The sequence below is a fragment of the Microtus pennsylvanicus genome, chromosome 13 (genome assembly GCF_037038515.1).
Source record: "Microtus pennsylvanicus isolate mMicPen1 chromosome 13, mMicPen1.hap1, whole genome shotgun sequence".
Lineage (NCBI taxonomy): Eukaryota > Metazoa > Chordata > Mammalia > Rodentia > Cricetidae > Microtus > Microtus pennsylvanicus.
Window position 1 is genome coordinate 40,676,347 of NC_134591.1, and position 23,120 is coordinate 40,699,466.

Genomic DNA, 23,120 nt, shown 5'->3' on the forward strand with positions numbered 1-23,120 from the left:
AAGGAGGAAAAAGTGGACCAAAAAGCATACTCACTTTTTTAACATAAAAGCAAACCTCCTGCTTTTATCTCCAACCAGGATTCATAGGTGTGGTTTGTGTCTGTGTTACACAGCCACTGCATGTATGTGCATACCTTCACACCAACAGCTGCTATGGCTATGATAAGAGTGAAATGATAAATTGATACTTGCTTAGATACACAGGCAGATAGGTGTCAAAGCATCTCGCAGATCTATGGTAGACACAAGTCAGAGCTGCATCACTGTGAACACACTTTTGCTTTTGAGGGATGCAGAGGAAGAACTTGCTTATAGCAGGAGCTTCGACCCCTGATTAATAATCTCACAGAGGATGATACATTACCTCTCTGCAAAGACTTGCAGTGGCCCAGTGTACTCACTCAGCCAGCAAAGGTCTGCAGCCTTAGCAAGGCTCGTGTTATCCCAGTAACCCAAATCATTTCGGATGTTTCCTCTTGTGCCTGCTTCTGTAATACTTGCTGTGGTTTGTATTCTGAATTCCAAATGCTTTTTTTCCTCTTTCTTATTTTGTTCCTTCTGCCCTTTCCTCTCTGGCTGCTCCTGCAATAGTACATTGTGTTTGAGGCCGGACATGAGCCAATCCGTGATCCTGAAACAGAAGAAAACATTTACCAGGTATAAGATCCTTGCTTCTTCCTGTGCCCCCTCCACTAGCAAATGCTAGCGTACTGATAGTCTCAAGAAGCCAGGGTCTTTTGGTCATCCAGGCTCACGTGATGCCCTTGAGTATACTAACTTCTGGTTCCCAGCGATTTTCTGGCAGTTTCCATGCCTCCATGTTGAAATCTTTAATGGCCAGTTGTGTACTGTAATTTAATCTGGAATGGATAATTGGGTGTTTTAAGTAGCCTACAACCCAAGTGTTCTATTGTACTGAGATAATGCCCTGGAGAATTGCAATCCACCAAATAGAAGGGTCTTTCACTTCTCAAAGCAACACATGCATCCAGTTGGGTTAAAAACCCAACTTCCCTTCTGTAAGTAAGGGACAGATCTGAAAATGCTGTATTGAAGCAGCACTGGGAGTAAGGACCAAATAAAAGAAAGTAAAGCTGAAGGCTTTATCCTTCCTGAAGGAGAGGCAGGTTAATATTCATAACTGAGAGAACACTTAAAACATTTTTTAACTCATTCAACTCTTACAAATATGTGATAAAATAGGCATTTAAATTCTGGGGTTTTTTTTTGGGTGGGGGTTTTTAAGCAGATTCCCTGGGATGGCACAGCTCCTTAGAACCAAGGCAGTAAACCAGACACAAGTGAAGACCAAGCCCCAGCCTCCTCAGGAATGCCATTAAAGTGTTTGGGTCGTGGGCCACAGTAGCATGGTCTAGTGGCACATCAAGTAAATATGATAATTTTTCACTAATGAGAACTTGAGTCTTCATCTAAAGCATAAGTACTATGGAAGAAGGAGCGATGTGATGTATTTATTTAATCAGGGGTTTTAATTTACTTAGTTGTGTGTTCTGTTATTCAGCCTTGGGCATGTGCTAATTGTGAAATCAAAATAAAACGTATTTTCAATTTCTCTCAAACGGGTAGAATTCTAAATGAGCAAGCCCAATGCTGTTTCTCCCAACAGCTCAGTTTAAGTGGGTCTTGTAGACCATCCTTTATTTATGCGCGCCTGCTCCACCCAGACCCTTCCCTGTGGGCCTCCACCAGGAAGAGCTAGAGCAGAGAGGGCTGCAAACATTGGAGCACCTGCTGAGAGCGCAAGGGGTGGTTTAGTCTTCCCCTACAGAAGCTTCACAGTTGTCCCAGTGTCAGATCTGCAGCCCTGTACCATCTGCAGTGTCTCTTGAGCGTTGAGGCCAAAGAGTCACTAACCTGCCATCCCAGCGAGAGGAAGAACCTCCACTGTAGCAACTGGGGACAGCAAAGTGCCAGAAAGAGCTGCCTTCGGGGGCAGAGCTGGGGTTCAGTTTGGCCCTTCCTTGGGTCATGGTTAGAGAGCAAGGCCCTTGCTGTTTTTTCAGACGCCGTTTCTCCAGTTATAAAGTAGGGAGGGGGTAATCCCATCAGTGTGAGACTGAAACAAGCTTATGTGGGGTATAGAATGGGGCAGCATCCTGGGGCACGGATATCCATGTGGATCCAGACCTTAGCACCAGTACTTGCTCCAGCCGTTGATTTAAATTGTAAATTTCCTTCCTGTCTCTGGGCACCCGTTTACCCACCTGTAAAATGAGTAAATAAGATTCATAGATCTCCGTGGATAGGGTCTTTCCTGCTGTCTGAAACACACACCTTGCAAGAAACAAAACTGGGTTTTTTTGCGGAATCATGCTAGCTTGCTTTGTAGGCAGCAAAGCCCTTAGCAATGGGATCCACGTGTACCCACGGATGTCCTCTCACGTGGAGGTGTACATGGAACACCTTTCATCTATCACAACACCCCCTATGGCTTTAGTCATTTTCCCGCCTTACAGACAAGGGGAGTGAGGCTTGTGGGGACCAAGGATCGTGTTGGGGTCCCAGAGCCTGTGAGATGGAATCTCTAAGGCGGGTGTCTTTGTCCGATCTCTGTAAAAGTCCCTCAGTCCTGTAACTCTTTCCAGCTCAGTGTTAGGTGTCTCTGGGTTCCCCAGTTATATTATGTATCTTAAGTCATTATCAAAAGATCGTGCTTGTTTTAATAGCACTGGCCTCCTGATCTCCCCATCTGTCCATCATTAACAGGAAGGCATCATCTACGAGAATAAATACTTTATCCAATCTATTGGAAAGGCTGTGGCCATGTTCCTCTCCTGTAGTACAGGTCTACCTGAGCTCAGTGCACTTTACAGGAGATGAGCCCTTGGCCTATAGATTCCCAGGATAAAAAGGTGCAGCCATTAGATGGCCTGTCCTTTTTTTTGGTGGGGGGGGGGGCAAATTCTACGTAGCTGATCCTGCTGCGTACATCACACTGTTCCTACTGCCTCAAGTCAAAGCTGGCCTTATTTTATTCCAGTCCTTGTTTCTAGAAGGCGACACACAAAGCTGAGGCTTGGCATCCTTTTAGTGCTTTGTGCCTTTGGATGATGTACATTACTTTTGCCATTCAGGTTCCCAGGCTGTGCACTGGGTAGGGTTAGTTTAGTGTGGACTCCTGTGAAGCTATGATGCCATGGTGTACCTGGTCCACAGAAGCTTCTGTGTAGACATCCCTTCCTTTCACTTAGGCATCATTGGGTACCACTTTTGATGATGCTGTCCTCACAGCCTGTTTTGTTGGAGAGCCCCACAGAAAGCTGCAGCCTTGCTTTGCTGCTTGTACCCAGCAGGAGGATGAAGAGCCTCTGACACTGAGGCATCTTTCCGAGGAGGAGTTACTTCCCCAGGGCCATGTGAATACTCTTAATTATCCCTTGTGTCATGGGCCTCAGAAAACATGATCAGTTCACTTTCCCACAACACAGGGCATTTTTCTACATGACTTAACGGTGACCTTTCTGTCACTTGGTGAGCGGAGAAGAAAAGCTCCCAAGGCCGTCATTTTCAGCATAGGGATTCCAAGTGCCCGTATCAGGGACTGTAATTCCAGTCTTGACCTAGAGTACCTTAACCAGGTATTACCCCACTTTCCAAGTAGAGGTTTTTCAAATTCAGTTCTTCAGAACTCACTGTTAATTTCCCCCACATGTTAAGTATCAGTTTGAAATGGGAAAGCTAATCACACTGCTAAGTCACCACACTGCTGACACGGATGTGCCCGCTGCGTATACCACTTCAGGTGCAGCTTTTAGAGTCATTTAACACCCACTTAACTCGTTCATCCAGAAGTCTTTCTTTGGGCACCTAAGTATCTTCTGGGCACCTAGGAAAATAACAGTGACCGCTGCAAGGACCCTGGCCTTGTTCATAAATAATCCCTTAGATGTTCATGTAAACCTGAGGCTCAAAAATTAAGAAAGCCGAGGCTCAAAATGCAACATGACTCCCCTAAGTCGTGCAGCCTGTAAGCAGTCTCGGATGAGGAGCCAGAACCTCACCTTCCCCCCTCGTCTAGAAGTTTCAGCACCCTGCATCACGGCGGTACTGCAGTGGTCCCTGTTGTTGAAACAGACAGTCTGTGCAAACATGACAGAGCCACAGACCTTAGCCCTCCCCTGGGAATGGTTGATGAGACATGATTTTGTTTAACAGTATGTGCCCTGTTTGGAGCAAGCTTACAGAGCTGTGGCACTCCAGACACACAGGCAGCATGAACAGTCTGTCATACCTCCCATGAACAGAAAGTTCCTGTTCACGCTCTGCATTAGTAGCTGGTGTATAGTTCCGTCTCTCCCGACACAAGGGGCTCTGCTGACTTCGGGCCGTATCTGTCATTCTCGCTGTCCAGAAAAGACACAATCTCTGGCATAGAGCGGGTGCTTGGGAACTTTTCTCCTTTTGTAAAAGGACGCACCTGAGGTGGGACACGAAACAAACAAACGAAACAGTCCAAACAGGGTCCATAGAGGCAGGCAGGAGTCGTGAGAACATGTCCCAGCCCAGATAAATCTTAAAGGACAAACAAGCCGATTGATATCTCACCCATGGGAGAGCCAAGTAGAAAAGCGTTTTCAATTATGCACAGTTTGGGTTTCTCCATCGCATGGCTTGTTCTCCATTTGCAGGGATAATTGAGAAGCAGCCGCGGTTCAGCTGTGCTAAGTGCCCGTAGTGAGCAGTGAATTACAGGCAGCAGAACACTCTTCCTTCCACTCCATTCCGCTCCTAAAGTACAGGGTGAGCTGGGGAAAACAAGAGTGAGAGCTGGTAATTTATTGGCCCTCGTTAACAAGGACTCTGTAGACATCCAGGGAGAGGATTCCTTCTAAAAGGCGCTCCGTTATCAGGACCAAAGAAATGACATTCTTCGTTGAATACCTGCAAACCGGGGTTCTGGAAGAGCATCCTCTATCTGGCCTTGCTCAGTCATAGTTCTCTTTTCTGCAAGGATGCGCTTGGGCCTCTGGGAATGCAGGGGTCTTTGTTGTTGTTGTTGTTTGGCTTTTTAAGGATGCACCTGAAGCAGCCACCCGAACAGGGTAGCAATAAACAGCAAGTGACCTGGGCTGTAGCGCCTCGCTGTCCTAGTCCTGACTGCTGGGCCCTCTGCAGGCCTGATCTTCCTTTTCTACATCACAGGGAGGGATGGCTGTAGTTGTAAAAGACTTGTCCTGGTTATTCCATCACTATTTATGGATAATAGCATGTTTACAATCCCGCCTGCTCATGGGGCATGGCTAGTGCCATATTAACTCAGTATATTAAGAATAAAAGTCTTATCTTGATATCCGAAAAGATTTGGGTTGAACCACAGCCAAGTCGGAAGTTTGGGGCAAAGTCCATACCACCCAGCCCTGAGCCTCACTTTCTATAGATTGAAAGTAGCGTTGGCATCGGGAGTTTAAGTTAAACGAGGGTAAAAATAAGAGAATTCAAAGGATGGGTTGCGCTTTTTCCTCTCACGGATAAGGAGAGCTGGCTGGTCCATGCTTGGCAGGGGCTTCTCTTCTTCAGTTTTCCCCCACACTGCTCTGTGAAAGATTTACCCAGCGGGTATTCATAGGGGGCCTTCTGGTTGTGACACACTCTGTCTGTTCCTGAGAAGCATCCAGCCTGCTGGAGAGACAGCCTCCCTGTCAGGACATTGTAAATCTGCTGCTGTTTGGTCTCTGCCATGGAGGGTAAAGCTGTGGCGGTCTGGGGGAGGAGCGGTTAGTGAGTGCTTCCAATCTGGAATGTTTCAGTGCAGGGCCCTTGATTGACATATTAGAGAAGTATTCGACACTATTAATATCGCAAAATGTGTTCATATACATATGTATATGATGCATGTGTGACAAAAGAAATCATCCCCCTGGCATATTGCAGAATTGTGGGGCGTATCTCCTATCCAGTTCCTCACATTGCGACTTACCGTCACCTGAGTGAGATGCATTGCTGATCAGACCCATTGAGAGCAGCAGAGCTGGGGGACTTGATGGCCTTCAGGGTGTTGCATGTGACCAGTAGCCCCAGGAGACCAGAAGCATGAGAAGGGGAAGGAAGAGAAGGGAGATTTGGAGGGATGGCAGATCAGTCAGGGACTTCTTGATCCTGGTGACTTACTTCCATTATCATGTGGGCCCTTCCTGTGATTATCAGGAGGGGGCTGATAGGTACGAGACACTTAACTTTTGATAACATGTAGATTGTCTCACAGAGAAATGTATGCTCATACACAAACTATTTCTAGTTACAAGGGAAATCATAGCACCTAGACTCCCTTTATGATTAACCAAATGAAGTTGGATTTTGTTGTTTTGTTTCTGCCGTGTGATATTTGCGGTCTCCACAGCTGTTCTTTAACTCTGGGAAAGGCTCAAGAGCATATATTTGTTTTAAGATGATACCCATGTCCTCACTGATTTTCCAGGGGAAGGAACCTGGCTTCATGGCTAAAACCATCCTGAGTTTTGGATCTGTCTTAGGCACTGTCTCACAGACAGTCAGACTACTCTGGTCTTTGGAAGTGGAACAGCACCAGGCAATGGTGGCACACACCTTTAATCCCAGCACTCAGGAAGCAGAGACTGAGTTCATGGCCAGCCTGGTCTTTAGAGCGAAAGCCAGGGCTACACAGAGACGAAGGAAGGAAGGAAGGAAGGAAGGAAGGAAGGAAGGAAGGAAGGAAGGAAGGAAGGAAGGAAGGAAGGAAGGAAGGAAGGAAGGAAGGGTGGACACTAATGTTTTGACTGTTGGATTTGATTTCTCTATAGGTTCCCACCAGCCAAAAGAAGGAAGGTGTTTATGATGTGCCAAAAAGTCAACCTGTAAGTGTAAGTACATCCGCCTCAGCGGCCAGATTCGTGCAGAGGCTGCAACTGGTGGGAAACTCTTTTTCTACTCCTAGAGTCGCATGTGGTTTCTCGTGGGTATAGGGACATAAGGGAAGAATGGTACGGATGAACAACGACCAATCACAACAAAGGTCTGTTCTGTGACTGAATGGATGGGGTTGGATAATGCAAATAGTTCTGCCTGGGGGACTCAAGATCCCAGTTGTTCCAGGACATAGGTCTCCAACCAGAACTTTAGAAAGTACATGGTCAAGTATAGGACACTGCCATTTTCTTCTGCCCGTCCCATCTGAAAGTGGTTAAGAAGTTCCAGGGGAACAATGGAAGGGCTAGTCAGTGCTATGAAGGTGTGCAAGGACTCATCCATCTCATTAGCAAGCACTTAAAGAAAAGGCCATGTGTTGCGTGCTTGCAGAGAAAGTAGCAGGTGGGTGTGCCACAGCCAGGACAATGATGCCCAGTGCATCTGGACTCAGGAATCTGAGCCAGAAAGGAAAGCAGAGCCCTACGCTGGCACTGACAGCAACCTCTTATTCCTAATGCCAGCGACACTGAGGGCCAGCCTGCTCTTCAGGTTTCGATTGGTCCAGCCCCCATTACACAGTTTCCTCAGTTCAATTTGTGCCCAGATTGACTCACCTGCCCCTGGCAGGTCGAGATGCGTGAGGAAATACGCTCTATTTGCTGCCCTAGTTTTTCTGATTTTATTAGCCATTCTGGTCACACCCTCTCCATGCTCAATAGCTCCAAGGGGAAAAATACCTAAGCCTCTTAGGCTGGCAGACAGGCCATCTAAGGGCTCCATCAGCTCACGGGCCCATCGCTCCCCTTCTGGCCCAGCCCTCCGAACCCTCCCCTCCCCCTGCTCTGTCTGCTGCCTGTTTTCCCTACATCCAGTTATCGGGGAGACTTTTGGGGTTTCTGCTCTGAAAGTCGGTCACAGATCACCCCTATCTTGGTGGCCCTGTGACAATTATTCCTCTACGAACAGCACATCTTTCCCCATTACCTCCATGAGTCTCCTGAGGTCCTTGTATTACCAAAACTGAGCCCTGGTAGCTGAAAACAGGCAGGAAACAACAAGTTTAGGGATATTTAATGGATCGACAATTGACTAGCCCCTGAAGGAGGATAGGGGTTCTTTCCCTTAAAGGGGGATTCCCTGTTTCTCAGAACCCTAAAAGGTCATTGCCCAAAGATACTAGAAGTCTTCCTTGGGGCATACTTGACTGTATGATCAGATTACATTAACTGCTCACTCAGTGTTCCCTAAGACCTACTCAGTGTGGTAGCAAGTTTCCATGCTTCCAGAGGCCTGAGAGAAACAGGAGGTGTGAGGCTCAGGTTTGCAAACATAAGCACAGGCAGATCCGGCTCCTGCTCCTGCCCATCCCTATGAGCTTCGGTGGGCTTTCTCTATCCCTTGGTCCACGGTTTGTCTTCTACCCAAAGAAGTTAGTGACTGAGAAAAGAGTATGTCTGTTGGGAAGTTCCTCTGAGTTACCCCAGCCTCATAGGGCTACATAAACTCCTCTGGGTCCCTCTCTGCACTGCTGTCTTGGGGCCCTAGATTCTTCAGCCTGAAGCTCTGCCCCTCTGCCAACACACATGCACAGGGCATCTCTCTGCTGTGAGGCTCCGTCCCCCATATCACCTTGGCTGCCCCTTTTGTCTCCTGTCCTCATTGTGAAAGAAAAAGGAAGCAGAGAAAGGGAATCCTGCTCGTACATGTTAGGTGGCTGCCGGGGAGCTGTGGGGCCCCTACACAGTTCCCACAGAAAGGCAAACTGCCCAGTGTCCTATCACTCTAAGTTCCTCACTGGTTTCCTCTGGCTTGGGTCCAGAGCTACACAGAACCCAGGTGAGAGAATCAACCTGGGGTTTTCCTTTGGGAAATCGACCATCATCCCCAAAGGACTAGCCTAATCCTCAAGTCTAAGGCTTGGGTGTTCTTGTCACCAATGGACACTGGCTGAGGGTCTCTGAGTAACCCTTTGTCTCTCAAAGGCTCTGTATCTGTTAAAAGCAGGTACTGCCTGCCTTTTATCTTAGGAAGACTGAGAGAAACATCTTGGGAAAATCCTTAGCAGAAGCTGTAAATTTGATGAAATGAGGATATTCCTGGGTGTTGCTTGTAACAAGCAAAGCTTGAGTTGGCAGTTTTGACTGATCTGGGATGGTCAGCTTCTCAGAATGAGTATGCACCTCCTTTGGGAAGTCTGCTTTACCCCAAACAGGTCAGCGCATCTTTCTGCGGGCTTTGTCCTTCCCTTTGCAATGATAATGGCGAATGTTATTTTTCTCTTAATATGTCTACATGAAGCATTGGATTTTGCGTTCCCCAAAAGTGTTCAGTGAAATCATAGCTCTTGAAGTCCAGCTCTGTGCCTAACATTTAGCTGTCTCTGAGCACAGAGGTACTGTCCCAGTGTTATGAGACAGAGCTGGCTTTGATTTCTGGCTTCATTACTGGCTTTGTGACCTTGAGTGAGTCCTTTTCTCTGTTTAGTTTTTAGTTGCCTTGTGCTTGTAATGGTGATAGAAAACCATGACCACCCAATCCTAAGCGTTTTATATTAGCCACTCAGTATATGGTATCTGTTGGTAAATCTGAATAAATTTGCTTGAAAATACTTATCAGGAGTGGTCACGCCCTCACTGTGTGTCTGCCGAGGACAGAAAGCGTGCCCTATCCGTGACCTGATTACTAGGGGGCATTGGCTGAAAGTGCATTTTTGAGAGTGAGTGAACAGAGCTGAAAATGAACGATTGTGTAAAGAATAAATGTCTTTGGATCCCAAGCTCATGCCTTAAGTTCTTTCTCCTCCTGGAGCAGTATGTCGCACGGAGACAGTGTTTGCTGTCATAGCTGCCCCTGGCCCAGCCCCTCTTTACACTCTGCCTTCAACCACCCGTGCCCTATTCCGCCTCCAACCTTCATAAATATGCATGGTTTTTCTTCATAGCTTGGATCACCAAGCTGACAGATGGCCTTCTGAACACACACATGGAAATGTGCGTGTGTGCGCGCACACACACACACACCTGCACCGCTCTCCTCCCACATCAGCAGCTCCACAGCAGTCAAAGCCAATTTTTGCTGACTGGGCAAAGTTATTTTGGGGTTTTGTTTTGTGTTCTGCTGCCTCGGAGCCCCATGGAAACTGGTTAGCATCGTTACAGTGCGTAACGTTCTTTGGAGAGAGACCGGTACCCGATAACATAGTGAGGACATGGTCTGACAGAATTAAGAATCTGCATAGGCTTTTTTTCCCAGAAACCCTTGGAGTCATATATATGTCACAAAGAAGGCCAGAGAAAGGATGAGGGTTCATCGATTTTACTACATGCTCTCCTAAGGACCACTATAATTCTTGCATTTTAAGACCATATCAATATATCTCTTACCTAGCGATAGATCATCTAAAATTAAGGATAATAATTGCGTGGTTTAATTTGAAGCCACATTTAGCTGAAGACTTTTCTTCAAAAAAATTAGAAGTGTCTGGTAATATATAGGCTATGAACAAGATAAAAGGAAACAGGCAGACCTCACACCCCAGCCAGTCATTCACCTGCCTTCTCAACAGAACAAAGAAAGCTAGCGTCCATTTCCAAGCTGGGGTTTCAAGAAGCACTGACCAATGAGATGTTCATCAGTGATTCCAAAAATTAAAACACCGAAGTTTTCAGGTGTTTAATGCATTTAAAAATATGCTACGAATGTTAACGTGTATTCGTATATGAATATGCAAGAGGAGTATATTTTGAGTTATGAATATATATTACAGAAATTGAGTAGATCTCAATTTTCTTTGACCTAAATACTTTTTTTAATGCAACCCCAAATACATCTCAAGTAGAGAGTCGCTCCATTAAGGACCTAACTGGGGACAGGGGTATGGAAGACAATCCAGGCATGCATAGTACTAATACCAAACATTCAACTCTCAAAGCTCAGGTTGAACAGCAGTGCTGTTCTTTACTGCTCACAGGTCCATGGGCCGTCCATGTGGTTCTGCTATTGTCTGCCTTTCCCAGAGTTACTTGACTGATGTGTCTCTGGTTACCTGTGGATCTGGAGGCAGTTGCCCCTATCCCTGCTGAGCCGGCACACAGATGGGGGATGTTGTTAGCTGTAGTCTAAGGCAGCTTCAGGAAAGGCCGCAGCATCTTCTTCCATGGAGTGTCTCCTCCTTCAGCAGGGTTGTCAGGTCGCAGTCATCTTGTGGTGGCACGGGTTCCAGCGTGTGTGTGGAGACACCCAGACCCTCTGAGACTATGAGTAATTCAATTCTGTCCTGGATTCAGGTTTAGAAAACAAACTCTACACCTTGGTAGAAATTGTAGTTTTCCCACAAAGGACAGAGAATATATGGAGAGTGTAGGGGAATGTCTCTCATGCAATGTTTATCACCATCGGCATGCGAAATCACTACTGAGTGATAATAATTAAGTTGAAATATGCTTGCTTCCTTGCTACTGCTTCCTTTTCCCGGTTGCCTTGCTTGTATTTCGCTGTCATCTGAGGTGGTTCTGATGGGCTCACTCTGTAGGACAGCCCATTGGGCACCCTGGCTTCCTGACCCCAGAGTCCCTAGCCACTGATCCTCCGCTTCTGGAGATGCCTTACTGATCAGGCTCTCAGGTGCCCTCCTCTCCCTCACCACAAGCCTCTCCTTCCTCTCCTCACACCTCCCGACTCTTGCTAAAAAACACTCGGTCCAACAGTCAAGATTCAGTTGAAAATATTTTTCTCTGCATCTTTCCCAGAATCCCTAAGGAACTTGCAGTTGTGAATTTATGTCTATGGAACTTCTAATGATGTTTTATCATTGGCAGAGAGCGGCATTCTCCAGTGACTGGACGTGTGGGCTTTCTGATCAGAGGCGCTTGGATTTGAGTTCAGCCTCACCACTCCCTAGCTTTGTTACTTGGGCTGCTGTATTAGCTCTTCTAAGTCTCTGTTTGTTCATCTGAAAATGGAACTAAAGCTGGCGTCTGCCTAAGCAGGTTTTGTGGGAGGATGGTGCAAGCTAGTCTCAGTAGGCATGCAGCATAGTGCTGAGCCCGCTGAGGATTCGGAAGTTGCAGGCTGTCGTTCCATTTCTTTTACCTAATTATCTGTGAACTGCCAGGGGACAGGCCTCCTGTCTCCGAAGGAACACTTCCTGGGGTTTCTGGTCTCCTTGAGATGTTGATGGTAAATTGTCTTTTCCTAACAAGGCATATTCACACCAGTCAAGTTCTGTGGGTCTTGTCCGTGACGCGAGCCCTCCTCTGCTGTCCCAGAACCCCAGCAAGCAGCTCATCATCTCACATCAGCGGAAGTGGCCTTAACGGCAGAACCCATCTCATAGATCAGGGATTTCAGAGTTTGGGGACAGAAATTAGAATTTAGTGTTTCTTAACGCTCACCCTCTGTCTCACCTTGCTTAGGACCCAGCTATGGGCAGAAAGCTGACTGCCTCCTTGGCACTCCTTCCTCCTGCTCGGTTGCCTGGGATTCCAGTCTCCCCCACCCCCACACCTCACTTCACAAATCCACCCAGCCCTTTCTTGCTCTGTGGTCTATTGGATTTGTTGCCTTTATGTGCTTACTTTACCATTAGCCTGGGATGTCCTCTTCTGTCAAATTTCTTCTTAGGGTCATCCTACACCCCCCCACACACACATTTCCTGGGAACTCTAAGCCAAGATAATCATTAATCCCACCCTCACCTAGCATATATACATGTCTGCCTCTTTTCCTGGTCATGACAACAGGAAGCTTTTCACAGGGGATAATCTCTTTTATAATCTTAAATACCCAGGTATATTTTTATGTAAAGGCCTGACAAAGCCAAGGGCACGCATGCTTGGTTATGGGAAGTTAGGTGGATAGACAGAAGGCTTTAGGAAGGAAAATGTAATGAGCAAAGCTCTGCGGATGAGCAGGATTAGAGCAAACCCTGGGCACAATGCCAGCCCCTTGGAGACCAAATGGATTGCAAGGTATTTTTGACTCCTGAGCCCATATTGACCTCACCTAGAGGCAACTCTAAGCTGATGAACTCATCATCAACACAGAGACGAACTTTAGATACTCTTTGTGTCTGCCAGTTCATAATTCTGGACATTTTCGAGCCAAATATCCTAGCACTGGAGCTGACTATCAGGGATGTGCATTCCTGACTGGGGACACCGGCTGCCAAGGATGGCATTACTGCAGCCATTACTGAGAGCTTTTTATCACTGCATTAGCCTTTGAGAATGGTTCTGGTCCCACTGTGGGGTTGCCAGGGAGAGAAGAGCACTCAGGCTGCGAGTGCCCATTTCAGACGCCGTTAGCGAGCGGGATGAGACGTCCCCTCCACACTCCTCTGTTTCAATGTCACAGACCCAAAGCATCATGTCATTTCAGATGAGAAACGGTGCTTTTCTGCTCAATGGTCCTCGTTCCCCTATGTAATAGTCTTATGCCTGCCAAAGACCTTTTGTCCTGAACCTTATAATTGCTTCCCACTTAAAACTCTTATGTAGTTGTGTTAGGCATAAAAGACTTTCTGATTATCAGTCCTAATTCTGAATTCTGTCAGAATCCACTCCCCCTGCCCAGCCATCAGAATCAGCTTCAGTGAGAGTCTTAAAAGTTTGGCATAGTGGAAAACAAGCAGATGGTCAATTTGATACCTTACATAGGACATTAATGGCATCAAAATGAACCACGGAGTCAGAACCGAAGAAACGTCAGATGCCTCCCATAGTTCTCCCTGACTTTGGTTGACATCTTTCTCAGTTCAACTTTCTGAGGCTGTTTCTCCTCCTTTGCGTAACAAATATGCTGACCATCCTCTTCTGACACCCGGGCCCTCGGAAAGTTCAGTGTGTATGAAATCAGTCTTCAAGGAAGATGAAGGCTGCTTGTAGGAGAAATGAGTACCAAGGAGGGTACTGGTAGCAGTAGCTGGGGATGGACTGGATGTCTTCCAAGTTCTTGGCATCTAACTCAAGAATAAAATAACGGTTTACATAGTTTGCGAAAGTGGCAGGGAAACGTCATTCAGACGTAGCGACTGTACAGATTAGTAAAAAATACACTGTCAAGATTGACAGTCGGCCGGGCGGTGGTGGCACACGCCTTTGATCCCAGCACTCGGGAGGCAGAGGCAGGCGGATCTCTGTGAGTTCGAGACCAGCCTGGTCTACAAGAGCTAGTTCCAGGACAGGCTCCAAAGCCACAGAGAAACCCTGTCTCGAAAAACCAAAAAAAAAAGATTGACAGTGGACAATGAGGGACAACACAGGGGCCCTGATTATTGTGTGGAGCCTTCTTCTGTAAGGTAAATAAAAAGAAGAGTTTGGTTACTAAGAGATGCAGTTTGGGGGTGATCTATTAGATTTGCAGGTTCAATGATATAACTATTTCCTCTCCAGGCCATGCCTCTTCCCATGATGCATCTGATTTTAATTATGTGCACACTCGATTGTACATAGGCATAAAATGATAAATAGGAATAGTTTCACTTTGAGGACATAGTTTGCCATACTGTGCACATGCACAAAACCAGTTCAACCCAGATCAGCCCCCCTCCTGCCTTCTATACCAAGACATAACCTGAGTAAGACAGAATGCGATCTCAGTTTGGTGATATATTCAGAGAAGTTGACTCATTCCATTGTTCAGAGAGGGGTATGTGGGCAGCATGATGCAGGGCTTGGGGGCCTAGGTTTCTAACAGGCTGCCGGATGCATTGTTTGGAGTGAGGTGTGTACATAATATACGTGGGTAAGGGTCTCAGGCTGCTAAGTCCATTAATACAAAAGGGTTGTGTGCATGGTCCAAACCAGATAGAGTCCCGTGTTGCTAAGCTACCCCTGATGCTTGCTGCCTCGGTTGGTCTTCGTTGCCTCTCTTCTATGACTAAGAGACAAGCACAAGTAAAATGACCAGAGAGGGCAAATCAGGGCTCGTGACAAAGAAGAGCTCTCAGACCATTAAACTGATATCCAGAAGGCAAGGCGGCTTCCCTGAGTGGAGAGTCTCTTCTCCTAAGAATATTCAGGCAACATAAGTGGCTCCTAGTTATTTCTGTGTTGTGAAGGGAACTGGCCTAGTGGGGCCTCAAAACGATTCACCTATTCACGTTCCGTTTGCCACCATGTCCGTCTAAAGTTGGCAGTGTTTGCCCTTTAAGCTTCTCCTAATGCCTCAGCCGCCAAATCAGATATGAGAGGCCCCATTCCTGCCTTTTTTTTTAAATCTCCCTGACTCACAGTGGCCCTCTTGGAACACACAGCCATGAGTAATGGGTTTGTCCTGTGAAGTTAGTGCTTTGGGTGTGAAGCAGTTTATCTGATGTTAACCAAGCCAGCTCCCTGAGCACGCTTCCAGCATGGAACAGGTATCTAGAAAATACGTTCCTTGTTCATTTCTTTCAGGAAAGCTTGAGATGAGGGCAGTAGATCTAGCTGTGTGCCCTGAAAAGGAGCCATACTAGAAGAAAGTGATAAAAAAAAAATCCCAGTGATGGGATTTGACATTCACCCTGCACGTCAGTGCCTTCCTTGGTTTTATAGTACCAGGCACTAACCATATGTACTAGGAATGTAAGGCTAGTTTAGCTGTGGGGAAAGGAGCTAGAATTTACAGAGCATCTTCTACATACTACGAGCAGCCTGGACTCTGGATTCCATTTGTCTTTCTCCCTTATCACAACTCTAGGAGGTACGTGTACTTGACACCTGCAGAAAAGGAAACTTGGGGGGCCCATTGCTCGCACTCACGAAACTGGTAAATAGCAGAGCCAAGAACCAAACCCTAGGTTGTGTGGCTCAGACATCCATATGATTTTTATTCAAACATACTGTGATTTTGTTGGTTTTATCATTTTTCTAGATGAGATCTTATGTAGCCCCAAGGCTCAAGAACTATGTGAGTCCAAAGAGGACTCTGAACTGCAGATCTCGCTGCTGCTGTTTCTGAAGTGTGGGGATAAGGGTTCTGTGTGCTACCACCCAGTTTATAGGGTGCTGGTGCTCAAACTCAGGACCTACAACATGATAGGCTAACTCTGTACCCACTGAGCTCCTCCTCTGATCTCGGGCTCCTCCCTTTTACCCTGGTGTGAATCAGTACCCAGGCCTCAGATCTTGTCTCCTAAGGTCCTACTCTCTAGTGTGTTTGTGAATGGTCATCCTCCCTCCTGGGGCCCAGCACTCCTGACTGGCTTCAAACACCCCTCTCCTCATTTAGACTGCGTTTCAAACAGGCAGGTCTTGTTCCCTCCTGCACCTTCCCCCTGCTAAGCACAACGCTCCAGTCCCCTGGTGTTAAAGAGACATCTGGAGACACCAAAGATCTCCTCTTGCTGGAAGTAGCCCCACTTCCAGTGTTGCCTCTCCACACACCGCGCGTTCCTGTATGAGGCCTCTGTGCCCCGGCAGCCAGCGTTTGTCCGATTCTCCCTGCTCAAGTTTTAATTCCGCTTCTCAGCTACAAATGTAGGAAGAGTCAATCCATTAAAGTGAAGAATTGCAAGAATTCTCTTGACAACTATTCACTCCTTCCCCCCTGCAACTCCCATCTTTTATGGCAAATAAATTTTCATTCACAATTCGGCAGTTGGTTTTTCCTTTAGTTGGAAATCTGGATCAAGATGTTGCATAATTGGATTAAATCTAGTCTGAACATTTGTCAGCCTCCCTTCCTCATTAAGCACCACATTGTACAGAAATTATAATTATTGCAAGGCACTTAACAGAGATGTCACACAGGAGGAGGACCCACGGGGAGGGAAGGGAGTCTGAACCCAGGCATTTACACAGAGGATGTGGAAGGTAGCAGCGTCTAACATTCATTACGTGGACTTCCTTTTACTTTTGCTCAGGAAAGTTGTCCTGAAATAGAATCCTGAATCCCCACGGTGTGAGATCAACAAGGAACATTAGAAAGACTTATGATTTAATCTCACCCAGCATAAAAGCCCCTCCTAAACAATTGGGATAGGTGTGGGAGAAAATACCCTTTGGCTTTGAACTTGTAGAGCCCGTTAATAGACTTTCTGCCTTTTCTAATCCCAGAGCCTAGAACTCTAACTGATTTCAAGACCTCCTTGAGAAGCTCTGTTATAACCTCATTCATTCACTCCTCCATAAGCAGATATTTACTGTGACCCCCTATCTTTGAGACAATATTTTGTGTCCTATCAATACATAGATGGAAGAGATAGGTAACTGAAGAATCTTGATGGTTCCCATAGGCTAAGCATAGAAAATAATGATTAACATAAACGGCCAATGCTAGGAGAAGCTGTGTACAGGAAACCACAGGAGTATGGTGGAAGGCAGAAAGCGCTGCTGGAAGGCATTGAGCGAAGACCTCAGCCAGGGCTGGCAGTGGCGGTAGGATCCTGTAGACCATACGAATCTGTCCCTGGAGAAAGAGAAACAGATATAAGAGGAACTGAGCACTTAAGAGCACTGAAATGGAGAAGAAAAGTCTGGCATATTCCCAGAGACCGATGGGTCACCTCAAGTGGCCAGGCCACAGAATGTTTCCATGGGAGTGAAGGACAGGGATGCTGGAGGAAGCTTGTCCCAACAAGCAAGGGCACTGAATAAGATGAGGAATTGGGATGTGTCAAGAAGACTCTGGTGCTCGCTGGTCACTGTTAGAGCTGCTTCTTAGCAGTACTGCTGTGGTGTCCTCAGCAGGTGGTTTACCAGGTGGGGAGACCATTAGATAATTAGAATTATCTAACTACAACCATCAGGAGACTCAGAAAACATTCCAGGTGGTTTAACAGAGGGACTTTATTATGGGGCGCTAGTTATAAGTTACTAAAAGAGCAGAAAAGTCTAACAAGGCAATTGGATAACCCAGATTAGTAAAAGAGCCAGGGCAAAGGAAGAGGTAGTCTTAGCAGAGCCCAGGACATGCGGCTATGCACAGAAAGAGTGAGGAGCTATCTGTGGAGGCTAAAACCACACTTGAGACCTGGAGACTCGGCCACACTCCCAGTCACGCCAGAGACACCTGGGCAGCGTGAGGTCTCCAACCACTGCCTCCTGCTGAGCAACCTAAGTAGTTAACTCTGGAAGTTGCGAGGCAGAGGCAGAGGTCCTTCAGAGAATGTCCCATCTTGAACTTGGATTTGTATCACATGGGGTTGTGAGTAAACCTTCTGTTGCTCAGCTATAGGACTCTCAGGAAATTGCTTGATTTTCTAGTGATCAGCCGACACAATGTGAAGAGGCATTTCCTCATGTCATTGCAGAAACCGAGTAAGAGTAGTGTTGCATCATAGTCTAGATAGAACTGGCAGGAGACAGAGGGATTCGGGTGAGTGTGAGCTTTGCAGCCCTGCTCTCTGGGTGTGAAATCTGTATTCCTTGGTTAGCAGCTGTGTCCACTGGCCCTTTGCCTCAGTGTGCCCGCCTGCTAAATGTGGATAATGGCTGTGACTCAGAGAGGCTTTTGAGTTTTAAATAAATAATTCATATAAGATATTTATAATAGCACCTGGTACATAGTAAGTGCTCAGTAAACATTGGTCAGCATTATGATTGTCAGTCATCATGCAGACTCGACTAAGTCCTTTAAGACGTGAGCCAGAGTGACAGCTGCCTCAGTCACTAGGCTGCTATCAGTCTGCTAGAGGGGTGAGAAGGTGTGGAAAGCCCCAGACCAACCATCATGTCTCCAATCAGCTTTAACGGACAGCCCAGGATGGTGTTGGCCCTCCAGTGGCACCGCAGTGCTGAGGCTGCGTGGCGGTCAGAACAGAGCACCACAGACAGGCGGTTTAAGCAATAGCAGCAACCGTTCACAGCCCATACAGGCTGCATAGTCCCACGTCAGGGTAAAAATCGTCCTTGAACTGTAGACGCATCCTACTGTGGCCTGTGCAAGTGGCTAGGGAAGATGGGGCGGTAGAGCCGGAGGAGATAGCCACACTGAAAAGTAGGACTTCAGCCCATTTGTTGAGAGAGGAAGGGACACAGTCAGTCCTTCCTGCCAAGCATATTAGTTCCTTTTTGTTTGCTGTGATAAAAGTGGCTTAGAGAATAGTTTGTTTTGGTTAATGCATCCGGAGGCATAAGACTCTGTCATGGTTAGGAGGCGTGGCGGGCAAGCCACAGGCTCGCCGGCCAGAGCAGGAAGCTGCGAGTAGATTCACAGATCTTCCATCAGCATGATGCACAGAGAGCAACCTGGAAACAGGGTGCAGCCATGTCGTTTCCAAACCTGCCACCAGGGACATACTTTCTCCAGCAAAGCTCTGCTCCCAAACTTACCCACAACAGCACCCCCAAGTAGGTACCAACTCCTTAAGTACCAGAATCCTTGGACACCATCACAGCAGGGATGACAAACAAAATATCGAGCACCCCACTGTTCTAGGCACTGTACATTGTTATTGCAAAATTGTCCCAAAGTGCTGTAACAGCAGATGTCCCAGTGGGGTGCTGAGGAACCAGAGCATTAAATCGCTAAGTCCAGCCAGATGAAGCAGAGCTAAGATGTCTCCCTCATCCACCTCTTTGACCCTTAAGCTAAGGTGACCTAGTTTATCCTCCAAACTGGTCTACTTCCAAATGAAAGGGGAGGAGGGCCACTATTAACAGTTTTACCAGCCTAACAGGCGAAAACAAGGTCTGCCTTGAACAAACCAGGATCTGGGGATGCCCTTCCCCAAACTGGTGCATTTTTCTGCTGAACTATGTAACCACTAAAAGCAGAACGCTTGAGACCCCAAAGCCGGAGGCTTTGGACCAGCTCGCTCCTGCTGTTTTTTGTGGGTGGCACTTCCCCGTGCAGAAGGAAGGACAGTGGGCTCTTCCAGGCACAGGTGCCGTGCACGGCTGCTCCTTCTGCAGCATCCGTCAAGTGACTGGGAGATCTGGTGCGTGGGGTATCTGTTAACTGCTGTTGCTGCTGCTGCTGCGAAGCCGTCATTATTCCTCTAATACAGATCATTAACATTCAGAGAATCTTAACTACAGCATCTTAACGAGCAAAGCTGTAATATACAGCTTCCCCATAAATATCCATCCGTGCTGACGCGCCTTCGCTCTCCATACACTAATTCGGCTGCTCCGGATAAATCATCCTGTTGGGCTTCTTTCTTTCTCCCTAACTGCCGTTATTAGCGGTTACAGAAGAGTAATGAACAAACTCTAGTCAAAGGGAAAAAAAAGGACAAGAGCTAAATGAAGGATCACGAGGCATGAGAGTGTATATATCAGTGACAGTCCCCACTGAAGGAAGCACGACGCTCATATTCGGTAGCAGCTCAGAGAGGACACAAGAAGCCAGCATTTGCTGACTCTGTGCCAGGGTCACGGCTGTGCTCAGGACTTCGTGGCTCCGCTTGTGATGCCAAAGACTGCATAGCAGGTCTATCCTGTGTGACTTGTAAAACTAGTACTTTCTGCCCTAGCCCTGTAGATATGATATAGCGTGTGTGTTTCTATGAGACTTCCAAAGATTTCCATGAGTTTATGCAGCCTTCTTAATATGGCAACTATTTTTTTGTGCTTGGTATGTGTAAAAAGATTGAAAGCAAGATGCTAACAGAAGAAGGAAACAAAGCCGGTCTCTGGAACGACTCCTGTGATGGGGACATTCTTGCTCACGTTTTATGACGCTTCCTCCAGTTCTGCTTAAACCTGTCTGTTTTTCCTCGTTTTCACCCATGCGAGTTAGCAGAGTCTCCAGCCTTCTCGTTCACAGTATTCCTCTTTCCCATTCTGCACACGGTCAGCCCCACGGTTCGGGATTTCTCCCTCCTTCTCCTGTACTGTACAGTCTCTTTGCCTTGTCCCCTTGGCTGTTGTCATGTTGTTCTCTGTACCTTCAGCCAGGTGTCCTGGCCCTCTGCCTTAAGCACCTCTGGGGGCTGACTCATGTGTCAGCTGGCCACACTTGCCACAGAGGACCGGGCTGTCCTGTCCTGGGGCGGGCTCCTAAACTGCCCTCCTGCTTCTTCCTCCTAGAACCTTGCACTCACCTTGGTCCTTATGACATAGGTCATCTTTTACCTTTGCCATCTACACTATAGTCTGATCCTGAAGTCTGCACATTCCAAAGCTAGCCCACGTTGGTAAAAATAGGTATTCTGCCACCTTCTGGCTGTGTGACATGGGGCAAGTTATTAGGCTTTGTATGCTTCCGTTTCTGCCTCTGGAAATGAGGGTGGGAATAGTGCCCACATCAGTGGTGATCATTAAATTAGTTACCACATAGAAGTCCTTAGAATAGTGCTGGCTGCACATAGAGGAAACCTAAGTATCAGGTGGGATTGCCATTGAGAGGAGTGTGTGTGTGTGTGTGTGTGTGTAAACCAGAAATAGCAGTGCCAACAAACTGGAGCCCTACCCAAGATACATAGACTGCTTTTATTTAAAGCGTCACAGAGGGCACACACTACAACATGGGAGGAAGCGCGTGTGTGTAAGATCAGTGATCCCGTCTTTATTCACCAGCTACACAGTCCTCCAGAGGAACCCAAGGCCAGAGAACAAGCAGGAAGCGAAATAAAAACAGGCGCCCAGGCTTCAGAATGACAAAAGTGGACTGCCTTGTGCCTGCGGGCATGTGCACAGTGTGTGTTTGTTATAACAGTACCGGGTCTGCAGTGCTGGGACTCACGTCCTGAAACCATTCTTGGGAAGTTTATCTATCACTCTGTCAAGCGTTCATCCTTTATCTATTCCACAAAGACTGTTGAGTGTTCCCTGGGTGTCAGGTACTGTAGTAAAGACGGGAGACTTAGAAATCAGCCCATGTTCCTTTTTGGACCCAGGTCTCCTTCCATGTTAAGACCTCTAACAGTTAGGTAAACAGACAAGCATCAGGGAGTGGATCCCAATAATCCAAACATAGTAGCACAGAGAAGTTTCTCCCAAAGGAGATGGCTATGCCAAGGTCTGGATTCGGACAAGAGACCAGCTAGAGAAAGACTGGCGGGATAAGGATGGATAAGACAAAGGCCTGTCGGGTGGAGAAGAGTAGAAAGACCGGGCTGTAGTCTGTAGCTTGGCAGGAAAGAGAATGTGATGGAGGGGTTCAGAAATTGTGACATCCAGCCTGGCGATGGTGGCGCACGCCTTTAATCCCAGCACTCGGGAGGCAGAAGCAGGCGGATCTCTGTGAGTTCGAGACCAGCCTGGTCTGCAAGAGCTAATTTCAAGACAGGTTTCAAGGTTACAGAGAAACCCTGTCATGAAAACCTGAGAGAGAGAGAGAGAGAGAGAGAGAGAGAGAGAGAGAGAGAGAGAGAGAGAGAGAGAGATTGATTATGTCATCCTGCTGTGTGTGCACAGTCCCTGGGGGAAGGAGCTGGATATCATAACAAGTGTGATGAAAAACCCACCAGATGTAGTCCAAAGTCACTTGATCACTGTGTGTGATGAATGTAAGAACACAAGAGTGGAAACAGCAGCTTGGCCATGAGGAAAGGCTATACACAGACAGAGGCAGGTAGACCAGAATATGGTCTAGTCAGAGAAGCAGTGTCTCCTTGGGAATGCCTGGAGGTCACAGCAGGGGTGGGGTGGAAATCAAGGGTACTGTTAGAGCAGCCGCGTTCAGTGTCCACCAAGGGCATTAAAGGCTCGTTTGCTAGAGTAGTGCTATTGGGAGGTGATGGTGCCTACCAGGAGGTCTGTAGAGCCCCGGAAGTGTGCCCTCAAAGGGAACTGAGGGGCTGTACACTCTTCTCCACACTTGCCTTTGGCTTGCTAGCCAGAAGGGTGTGGTTCATCTCTGTCACACACATTCTACAATCGGCCATTGGCCGAAGGCAAGGGGTCAAGAAACCATAATGGAACCTCCATGCTTGTGAGTCAACATAAACCTCTTATTGGCCTAGATAGCTTTCCTGAGACAATGTCTCAGTCGATAGCTCAGGCTGACCCTAAGCATGTGGTCGTCCTGAAAGTTAGCTAGGGTCACGGGCAGTTTCCACTATGCCCAGCTCCACCTTTTCTAAGCTGACTTTCTCAAACTCTTGATACTGTAACAGCAGGAACCAGCTCACACACCAAACTTGAACACCTGGAGTCTCAGCTTCTAGACAATGTGTTGGTGCCTGTGTCGAAACCAGAAGACGAGCAAAGCACAAGTTTGGGAAATGTGCCAGATAGACTATGTCAACTTGACACAAGCTAAGCTTCTGTGAGCAGCGGGAGCTTCAACTAAGAAATAAGATCAGCGAGTGATGGCAGAGGACCCAGCCCATTGGGGATAGTGCTCTCCTTAGGCTGGTGGTTCTG

The 23,120-nt window shown here is 47.2% G+C and overlaps 1 protein-coding gene across 9 annotated transcripts in view; it reads left to right on the top strand.

The window, feature by feature from the left end:
* Positions 1-23,120, top strand: part of Dab1 (DAB adaptor protein 1) — a 1,119,830-nt gene that overhangs the window by 1,058,867 nt on the left and 37,843 nt on the right. For 8 of the 9 annotated variants that reach the window (XM_075945176.1, XM_075945172.1, XM_075945177.1 and 5 more), the window contains 2 exons: positions 592-657; positions 6,780-6,839. In XM_075945176.1, coding sequence (XP_075801291.1) covers positions 592-657; positions 6,780-6,839 — 126 coding nt within the window. The remainder of the gene's footprint in view (positions 1-591; positions 658-6,779; positions 6,840-23,120) is intronic. The other variant, XM_075945180.1, reaches the window with a different exon arrangement.